This window comes from Hipposideros armiger, unplaced genomic scaffold, assembly GCF_001890085.2.
Source record: "Hipposideros armiger isolate ML-2016 unplaced genomic scaffold, ASM189008v1 scaffold_476, whole genome shotgun sequence".
NCBI lineage: Eukaryota > Metazoa > Chordata > Mammalia > Chiroptera > Hipposideridae > Hipposideros > Hipposideros armiger.
In genome coordinates, this window is record NW_017731826.1 from 544,685 (window position 1) to 555,370 (window position 10,686).

General features: G+C 56.5%; 1 protein-coding gene across 3 annotated transcripts in view; it reads left to right on the forward strand.

The window, feature by feature from the left end:
• Window positions 1-2,506: 2,506 nt before the first annotated feature.
• The window catches only part of RET (ret proto-oncogene), a 58,545-nt gene continuing 50,365 nt past the window's right edge, over window positions 2,507-10,686 (forward strand). For all 3 annotated transcript variants that reach the window (XM_019666634.1, XM_019666635.1, XM_019666636.1), the window contains exon 1: window positions 2,507-2,773. In XM_019666634.1, the coding sequence (XP_019522179.1) occupies window positions 2,716-2,773 (58 nt within the window). In that variant the 5' untranslated portion in view covers window positions 2,507-2,715. The remainder of the gene's footprint in view (window positions 2,774-10,686) is intronic.

Sequence of the window (10,686 nt, forward strand, 5' to 3'; positions counted from 1 at the left end):
AGAGAGGTAATGTGATTTGTGCAATGTCACATGACTGTAAGTGGCAAAATTCAAATTGCTCTAACTCCAAAGCAGAATCCTGTGTCAGAACTTCTTGCAGGACTCTTTTTTTTAGATGTGGATTTTTATGGAGGCAGAGCCAAGGAATCTATTGATAAAAGGGGGGCTGTGAGCAGGGGTGGGAAGCACTGACAAAACTAAGATGTAACCTCTCCCCCAACTCCTAGAGAGCTTCTCAATGCCTGTGGGAACCCATGTCCCACAAAAGTGTGGTTAGGGCAAAGATGGTAGTGCCAAGTCCTAAGCCTGGGCAAAACAATGGCTATGATATGTGGAGCACTTACTTTGTGACTGGCACTGAGCTCCACCCTCACATGTACTCCCTTTTTTATCCTCACACCTTCTGAGAGGGAGATGTTTATAATTGGAAGCTGAGGCACAGGGAGAGATGACTAGGGGAAGCCAGGACAGAGAACAGGAACCTCCTGCAGACTCTCCCATGCAACTGCCCCAGGGGTCCCTGGACCAAAGTGGAGCAAAGGGAGGGGCTTCCTGGGGAATCAGACTGGCACCTTTGGATTCGGCCAGCTCAGGCTCTGATTTTGCCCTGTGGGACCTCAGGGAGGCTGCATTCATTTTCTCTCTGCTGGGAGAAGAAGCGCCTTCCTGCTGCTCTGATGTTCTAGATCTTAAGCCAGTGCATAGTCCCAGGCAGGGCTGAGTCAGTCCCCGCCCACAATCTGAGGCCAGCAAGCCCAGGGTTTCACCCCTGCCCTCTACTGGGTGCCCCTTCAGACAGGTCCCTGGGCATGCACATGGGGGAGGCTATGCACCCAAGTCCATACATGTGAATACATATATATGCACATATGCATACACATGTACATGCATGTGCAGTGGTACATATGAGGCCCCCCTGTCACTGATCTAAGAGGAGGGCAATGCCCCCACCATAGTGTCAGGTATCTACTCAAGACTCCCAAGGGTGGAGATGGAGAGAGAGTGGAAGGGGGAGGGTCCAGGCAGGAGCACAGCCTCAGATGGCACACACAGAGCCAGCCAGATATTCAGCCTGTCCAGTGTCAGCCAAGGCCTGGCCAGGGTACTCCCTGGGAGGTACTGGGGTGGGGATGGTTGGAGGAATGGGCCAAGCCACTCCTCTTCACTCTTTGTTTTCCTGCCACAGGAGCCTGTTTGTAACAGTCAAGTCCCCCTCAGCCCCTCCCTTCCTACTCAGGTTCCTTCCCTGTGCTTTGCCCTGAGAGTGCAGCTTGGTAGCCATTAGCACCAGAAATAAGGGCTTATCTACACCCAAGGGAGCCCCCTGTGGCCACCAGCCCTGTAAATCCGAGGGTGTGGGGCCCTGGGCATGTGTGGCAGGCAACACAAAGTCTGATGGTCGAAGGGTGGCTCTCCTGAGCTGGGAACGCTGTGCCCTGGCCGCCCGCCAGCAGGCCGGCTCTGGCCATCTCAGCTGACAGAACCCCCAGCCATCCTGTCTTGGCAGCTCCTTCTCCTGCCTGCAAGGGTGACTTCACTTTGACTTCATATCTGCAGAGTGATGTGCAGATCTCTTATTCAGCCCTGAGCTCAGCCAGGCAAGAGGGCGGGGCTCTATGCACAGCAGGAAGAGGAGACTCTGAAGGAGCCCCCCCCCCAAGGCTGAGGTACCGAGGATCCTCCCACCCCAAGGCTTCCATTCCTTTGGCCCAGGTGGAAGCCCGACCTCAAAAGGCAGCAAGGGGGTGGGAAGAGAACAGTGGGCTTTTCCCAGAGGTCTAGAACCCACCTCCAACCTCATCCCAGGAAATCCATGTTAGGGGTCCGGAGTTTCCCATTTCTGGGATTGTATGTTTGTGGATATCCTTTCTTTGGGCGAACATTAAATTATTTGGGGCTCCAGTCCCTCCCTGCTACTCGCTCTCCAACTCAGTCCCACATCTAAAGAGCTCTTCTGTTTTTTTATTTTGTGTGTGTGTGTGTGGTGGGGGCTGCTACTCTCCAAGCACCCCCTCTAGGCCACCAGCACCAGGTCTGAGAAATGGCGGAGGATGCGCTCCGCACCAAGAACCTGGAGGGGGGACGCCCACCTGGTCCCCACGTCCGCTCGGGTGCATCCCAGCCAGGCCGTCCAGATCCCGCATCCCCGCGTGGTTTCACTGTCCCGTGTGGTCGGCGGGGAAAGATGAAGCGTTGGGACCACGCGCGGGCACACAGGCTGAGAAAGAGTGGCTGTTAATGCGAAGGGGCACGAATTGGACCGCTGTTGGCAGGTCAGCACCCCGCGCCCCACACCTCGCTCTTACTCCGGGTCGGCTTAGCCCACGCCCGCACTCCACGTCCAGCAGTGTTCCGCCACTGGAGCCTAGCTGGGTCCGCACCAGGCTCCGCCTGGCTGGTACACCGAGCCCCGCCCCTACCGCACCCCGCCCGCACCCTGGCCCCGCCCGGCCCGCCCCCCTATCAGCGCCACCCCGCCCCTGCCCGCTCCTCCAGCGCCGCCCGCGCCCGCCTTGCCTCAGTCCGGCGATCAGAGCCCGGCCCAAACAGCGGAGAGCGCCCTGGTGTCGCGCTCCGACGCTCCGCGCCCGCAGTATCCTCTGCGTCCGCCGCGTCCCGGGCGGGATGGGGCGGCCCGGCTGAGCACCACACCCCGCCGCCTACAGCCCCTGTCCGAGCCATCATCCTCTTGCCGCGGCCCCGGCGCACACGGCGATGGCGAAGACGACGGTGGGGCTGCGGTGGCTGCTTCTGCTGCCGCTGCTCGGCGAAGGTAAGTCCTGCCGGCGGCCGGGGCCAAGTTGGAGCGGCGGAGTGGACGCAATCGAAAACGCCTTTCTGTTTGCGGCGGGCCGCAGGCAGCGCATTTGCGGGCCGCAGGGGCCGGGCGGGGAGCGAGGTGGTGCGGCGGGCAGGGCGCCTCAGGCCCCAAGCTGGGCGGGTCTCGGGCCTGAGTGGGACCCGGGCTGGGCCGGGCCACTGAGGTGTTCAGTCAGGGTCCGAGCCACAGACGCGCGTCGCAGTCTCGTCGCGCTTGGAGAGAAGCGGACGGATATTGTCGCCTTTTCAGCGCAGGTATGGGAGGACCGGTGAGGTAGCCCTAGAAAGCTAGCGACCTGTGCAGGGAATTCTGTTTCTGCAGAAGATCGCCGCGTCCTGGTTTCCTTTCCGCACTCCACGTCGGTGCATTTCTCCTCCCGTCCTGATCCCCTGGCCCGCGGTGGGGTGAGGAGGAGATCTGCTCTTTTATAAAAGGTTGCTGTTCCATCGTGCGTCTTTTGCCGCCCAAGTCTTAAAAAAAAAAAAAAACACCTAGAAGCCTGTCGTTTCTGGGAAGGCTGCCCTCGATGGCCCACTCAGACTGGCCAAGCGCAGCCCACGGAGGGCCCACCATGGTAGAGTCTCACCAGACAAGCTGCTTCAGAGTCGCATGCCGCTGCCAGGCAGGGGCACCTGAAGGTGCGACCTTTGGGACCATAGGACGGCTCGCGGTCAACCTTTAACAAGCGCTTTCGACCATCTTGGAGTTAGCTATAGGACCGTGTGCCACCAGTGTCGGTGCTGGGAGCATTAGATGTGCTCTTGCTAAGGCTGGTCATCACCCCACCCCTAAAACCCTGACAGGATGAATCCCAAGGCTGTAGATAGAATCTTGGACCCCATCGGCCATGCATTTTATTTTCCTTCAAACGGTCCCTGACTGATCCCCTCCTGACATACTTCTGAATGCACATCCCCCCCCCCCCCCCCCCCCCCCCCCCGCCACTACTTGCAAAGGACTTTCTTTCCCTATGGCCTTTGGGAACAGAAGAAGCCGTGACGCCCTGCCTCTAACCCCAGATCCTGCACAGACTCTGGGTTCACAGGCCTGCCCAAGGCTTCGTTTGTGTGACTGGATCCCAGATAGTGAAGCCATAATCGACCTCAGTCCATCATAGGGAGGGCAGGGGAGAAGCCCCTTCTTTGCCCTGGGGAAGAAGGAGGCGAGGGAGTCTGTTTCCACTATTGGGACCCTGGGATCAGTGCTGTGGGAGGAAGACAGCAGGAGGCTGTAAACACAGGCAGGGCAGAAGTAAACACAAACAGGGTGTTATAAAGACCTTTTGTAACTCTTTGGTGGCAACTTTGTAATTGTGGGCTTGTGGTCAGGTGTGAGCCAGAAGCAGTGTGCTGAGTGCAGCCTCGAGAGTCTACAGAGGTTTTCCCCATAACACTCCAAAGCCTTGTGCTTGCTTAGCTGCTGTGCTCAGTGGGACTGTGGGGGGCTGAATCGTGGGGGCTGGGTTGTGAGGATGGGCCTATGGCACTTGGCAGGAATAGGTGACTTTTCTACACCCGTGGCCCACAGAGTTGGGTGGCCGAAGACAGGCTCTCTAATCCAGGGAAAGTGAACCCCCACTCTGCCCACCCTTCCCTTGGGATGACCAAGAAACCACGATTGGTGGCACTGAGAGTGGAGCGGTGGCCCCACACCACCCAGGAAGAGACAGCTGAGGCCTTTGGAGAGGCCTGTGGGTGCCCTTCACCAGGAGCAGCAACCCTGGAACTGCTGGCGCCTGGGTCTCAGTGAGCTGCTCCTGGCTGCCGCTAATGTGCCTGCAGCTGAGCCTGGACCCGCCCAGGCTCCCAGCAGCTGGGCCTCTGGGCGCCCTCTTGTGGATGCAGCGCTCCACTGGCCTGACCTGTTGGGAGGAGGGGCAGGGTCTCTAGAGGATGAAGGTCATCCCATGCTGGGCAAGATACCTCCCCAAAACCGGAAGCTCCCTTCTGTGCTGGGGGTCTGACTGGAGGTGAGTATGGAAGGTGACTCAGAAAGGGTTAGTGGCCATGACCAGAGCTCAGGGAAAGGAGCAGCGCTGCCTCAGGGCTGGCAGGGGGTGGGCTGGAGGACCTAGAGAGACCCAGAGCAAGGCGATGGAACATAGACAGATACCACCCCTCCCCGAGCCTGCCAACCCCTACGTGTGCACACTCTTATTGTGTGTAGCCTCACACGCCTTCAGCATAAGGTGCCAACCCAGACACAGACTACCAGAGCAGTGCAGGACTCCTCTTCTCACCCACACCCTGCTGTTTGTGCTCACACCCACATACACATGCCCTCGCATCCATGCTCACACACACATGCTCACACTCACGCTCAGTCATCACCTTTCTCAAGGAGACATGTTCATGATACCTGTGGACACACACTCCCGCAGCATGGCCTGGCCCGGTCACACTTCACCCACACCCAGGGAACCCAGACCCTCTCCTTGCCACTCAGGCACACAGGGACACCTGCCCTCACTCCCCATAACCATCAGCCTGGGCTATCTTGGAACCAGAGCTAGGGAACCTCCACCTAAAAGTTGTTCTTAGAAGAGTTTCTGGCCCTTTGCTGCTCAGCTCAGGTCCAGTCATCCCTGATGCATAGATGAGGAGTCAGAAATCCAGCTTCTGGGACTGCCCCTGCACGTCCCAGGCTGACCCCTTGCCCAGCACCATCCCCCTGACCTGCAGCTCCTCAGCAAGATTCACGTTTCTCATCTTCCTGGCCTGGCTTATTGGGTCCCATTTTGCTCAGTCCTCTTGCTGCAAGGAAGGCCCTGCCCTCTCTGCCTGGGGACCCCTCAGGCCTTTCATTCTCAGCACTGAAGAAGGGAAAACTGCATGACTTGGTCCACCTGTCTGCAGCGGAGCCTGGGCAGGTGCTCATGCCTGGACCAGCAGGTTCCTGAGTGGCCCCCTTGCCAGGGATGCTGCCCCATGTAGTCTCACTTTCTCTTTCAGCCTCTCCCCTCTCTTTGGCCAGTGACTAGTGGAAGGTGGGTCCTGCTTCGCCAGGCTCTCCTGAGCCCTGTCCTCCTCCTCCTCTACCTGCTAAGCCCCTCTGGCCTCTGGGAGCTGCATGTGCCCCACAATGGCTGCCCTAAGTCCCAGCAGGGCCCAACCTACCCAGGGACAGAGGCTGGGCTAGCTGCTGGGCTCCTCAGGGTGGACGGAGCCTGAGAGCAGAGACTAACAGGAAAGTTTATTGAGCCCATTGCTAAATTGTCTTTATTCTGCAAAATTGCTTTAGGGACAGCTAACTAAATCAGTTTCCTTGGTGGTGTGAAGAAAATGGGACTCATTCACCTAATGGGGAGCTAATGGCCTTTCAGGCAAGGGAGGATAAAACTAATTAAAAATTATAGTATCTGTTAAAACCGAGCCTGAGGTGCCAAGGGGAAGGGAGGGCCAGGAAGCTGCTACTCCCGCTGAGGCCTTCCCCCACTCTATGACCTGAGAGAGAGCTCCTCCCTCCACTTAACTGGATAAGACATCAGCCACCCCACAAGGGGCTCACAGCCTGCTGGTCAGTGCTGAGCACGCCTGTCTGCTAGTTCACTGTGTCTTCCCCAAACCCTGTTTTCCCATTTCACAGATGAGGCAACTGAGGCTCCCATAGCCTGTGAACTTAAGCCCAGAGAGAAGACTTAGTGACTCCCCACCACTGGTCCTCTGACTTTCTGCGAGTCCATTCTCTGGGCCAGAGGTGGTGGGAACCAGGGGTGGGGCTTAAGGGGAGGGTTCCTGAGAGGGGAAAGTGGCTCTGAGCCTACTCCCACACCTGCGACTCGCCTGATCACCTGATTGGAGCTCCATGGGCCCTGGGGACAGCCTGGCCCAGGTATGGGAGTAAAGTGTATCACTGTGATGAGTCACTTGAAACAGGAGTCCCTCTGGGTCTTGGCTGGTTTCTCAGGTGGGACCACTGCTTTTCCTGATTCCTGGGAGTCTTATGGATCTGGAGACTGCCACCAGGATGGCCCTGTCATAGCCAGCCCCAGGGGAGGACACATGTGTGCTCTGGTGTGGCAGGAAGAGGTCTCTGTGCTGGTGATGCAGGCCAGAAGTGTGTCCCCTGCACCCACCTTCTTCCTGGGGACCCAGCACCTGATGGAAGCTACTGCACTGAGGAGAGAGGGAGTGGGGTGAGAAGTGAGGCTGGGCTTCAAGGGACATGGGTACTACTGTGTACCCTTGTCCAGGGCAGGACCCTCCACCCCAGGACTCCAGGACAGACTGGGAGAAGAAAGTGCCCAGGTGGGCACCCAGAAAAAAAAGGCAGTGTTGAAGAAGTGCCCCCCTTCCCGAAGTGGCTCTTCCTTCCATGCTGTGGAAGTCGCTACGTTTCCACTGGTGAAGCCCTTCCTTTGAGTGTAAGGGAGGACACTTCCTGGTGTGGGGGTCTTGTGCAGTGACCTTGGTGGCCACTCGGTTCAGACCCTGACCTCCTCCTCATTTTTGCAGTTGTTTTTCTGAGTGAATGACTTAATAGTAACAATCCCAGTAATGGTGATTAGCCCACACACATTCTCCGAAGTACCACAGCTTCCCAGGTCTGGGGATGCACAGTGGGGGACAACAGAAGGGCCCTTTGACCTCAGAGCTGTTCCTTTCAGAGAGAGACATGGGCAATAAAGGAAGCTGTCACTTATCTCAAGCGTGTGTATGATTTCAGATGGAGACGAGGCAGAATGCAGGCTGAGGAGGAGGGTGGCAGGGGCCGGTGAGCAGCCAAACTGTGAAGTGGCCATCCCAGTCATGGGTCCAGGGGCGTGAGGGCAGTGAGGGGTCATCTGTCTCCCTGCCATCACCCTCCCATTCCTTCCTTCCCTCTCATTTACCTTCCCTCTTCTGAGCTTTATGGAGTAAGGTGCTTTGGCCCCTGGAAGGCTGGAGGGTTCAGTAAGACTCAGAGAGGTCAGGCCCAATATGTCTGACTGAGGGCCTGGGAAAGGCACTCCTGGGGGGTTTGAAGGGGTCAGAAGGCTCAGGCCTCCCAGAGCCCACCTGGCTTTCCCTTCCCCTCCCCAGAGTGGCAGAGAGTGGCAGCCCAGGCCTGGCAGGGGAAGCTGTGACTCCCTAGGCAGGGCTCCACCTTACTTTGGAGAACCTTAGAAGACAGACTGTCTTTGGGCTGAGGCTCCAGGACACCTAGAGCCCCCAATGACTGGGCCCTCCTCCTGTCCTCCCTCCCCATCTGGTCCGTCTATCTCCCATCTTCCTTGCGCTCTGGGGCCAGATGAGGCCTGGGCTTCCATAGAGCTGTGTAATTGTAGGAGCCTCTGAGACCCTGCCTTACTCCAAGGCTGGAGGCTGTGAAGCCAGTGGACCTCTGAGCTGTCCACCCTGAGAACCCTGAGCAAGGTGCAGAGTAAGGCAAGAGGTGGCACATGGCGTCTTTTTCCCTTACATCCTTCCCTGTTGGAGTTGATGCCCCTAGAAAGTGCCCCTGTGGAGTAACAGACTCCAGTGCGACCTTGGGGGAGGCAGTCCACCACCTGGGCCCTCAAGCATAGCAGGTGGCCAGCCTCAAGCAAACACTTCTGTTTGTTTTTGCCTTGTGGGTGGCTCCACAAAGCACAGAAAACAGGGCACCACCACAGAAAAGTCACCTGTGCACCTGGACAGGTGTGCACCCACCTGGTGGGCCAGCCAATGCAGGCTCTCCATGATATCAGTGATGTCATCTGGGCTGGGGCTCTTCAGACCTGCTCAGGAGACACCTGTGCCCCTGCAGGCTCAAGTCCTGGGGGCCCCAGTTCCCCCACACAGATGTGGGGGCCTTTGCTCCTCTGTGACATGGGGTGAAGATGTCTGGGTTCTGCAGGACCCAGGGCTCCAGAGAAGTGCCTAAGGGACAATGTGGCCCAGGAGGAGAAGGCAGTGGGGCAGAACTCTGAGCCCTGCCTAGACTAGCACCAGCCCTGATCTGGGCTCTGATTGGAGAAAGGGCTCTGTTGCTAAAACAGTCAGAAAGCCCGTGCCAAGACAATGGTCATCAGAACTGGTTCGAGTCCACCCACCACCATCCATGTACCTGTGTGATTGCCAGAAAATTCAAATGATTATCACTCCTCCAGAAAGGGAAAAATTTAAAATGTAATTTCCTAAAATTTAACCAATGGCTAGAAAATGCTGGGAAAGATATGCGTTCAGTGCCAGGAGATGGGGGTGGGGTGAATGTGGGGGCTGAGCTGGGGGCACAGTGTTGGTGAGCATCTGAACAAAGGGAGGGAGTTTATTGAGTTTCTTCCTCAGACTTTTCTGGCCAGTGCAACAGGCAAAGACAGGAACAATGAAACGGTGAAAGGCACAAGCTGGGGCTGGTGCTGGACACGAGCTTTCTCCTGCCTGCTCTCCCATCTTGCCCTCCACACTGACCATGGGGTCTCCTTTCTGGAGAGAAGGGTGGGGTCAGGAGCAGGGCTGTGTGCTGGCCACCGCTTGCAGTGGACTAGCGTGATGCCCACCTGTGGAAGCAAGGTGAGCGTGCACTTGGCACCACCAGGGGGGAGTGAGCCCGGCGGGGGAGCCTGCATGTGGTCCCTGCTGGAGTGGGACCACAGACATAATGTGCGTTTAGCACCACCAGGAAGGAGTGAGCCCGATGGGGGCCTGCATGTGGCTGCTGCTGGGATGGGACCACGGACATGACTCTATAAACCCTGGGAGATCCTGACCCAGGAGCCCCTGGAATCTTCTTTGCTTCCCCAGCTTCCCACCTACATGTCTCTGAGAGGGAAGGCAGGACTGCACTTGGTGACAGAAACCTCAACACAGTCTATGTGTGTCCTGCTTATGGCTCCTTTGTCACCCATTCCATGCCCAGGGTGCACAGGGAGGGCACAAAGTTCTGAGCAGCAGGTCTAGAGGGGCCCACGGCCAGAGGCCCATGTTCCATGAGCTGGAACCCTGCCACGGGCTCCTGGGGGTCCCTCCTCAAACTTGTAGCCCTCTGCACTAGCTCCGCCAGGTGACATCTCCTAGTCAGCACAGCAGGGGCCTGTGTCAGGCCTAGCAGCTAGGGGAGGGGAAGGAGGAGGCCCGAGTGGCAAATTCTTACAATTTCTTTTTTTTTGAGCTGAGATGCATGTAACAAAGTTAACGATGTTAAAATGAACAGTTCAGTGGCGTTGGGTACAGTGTTGCCTAGGCATCCCCTCTACATAGTTCCGAAACATTGTCATCACCCCAACAGGAAACCCCATATCTGTTAGGCTTTGCTGCCTATTTCCCCACCCCAGCCCCTGGTAACCGCCACTCTCACTCATCTCTGTGCATGTGTCCGTTTTGGATATTTCACATCAGTGGGCCTTTCACTCATCCTGATGTTATCGAGCTGCATCCATCTTGAGCATGTATTGTTACCTCGTTCCTTTTTAAAAGTGAGTGATGGTCCGTGGCAGGTACAACCACGTTTCTTTATCCATTCATGTCTCTTTTTTTTTCTAATTTTAAAAATTTCATTGTGAAATAAACATTTTTTAAATTAGTTTCAGCTGTACAACACAGTGCAATATTTATACTTTTACCCCTCAAAGTGACAGCCCCCTCCCCCAATCTGCCGCCCCAGTACCACCCCATATCATACATATCTACTGCAATTCCCTTGACTCCACTCCCACACTATACTCCACATCCCATGACTATATATATATATTCAATTATAGTTGACATACAACATCAGCTTCAGGTGTACAGTGCAGTGATCAAGCCTCTACCCCATCCATGAAGCGGTCTCCTTAACAACACAGGTAACCATCTGACACCCTACAAAATATTTACAACATTATTAATTATATTCCTCGAAATGTCTTTCATACCCCTGTGGCGATATTGTAGTTACCCATTTATGCTGTCTAATCTCTTCCCCTT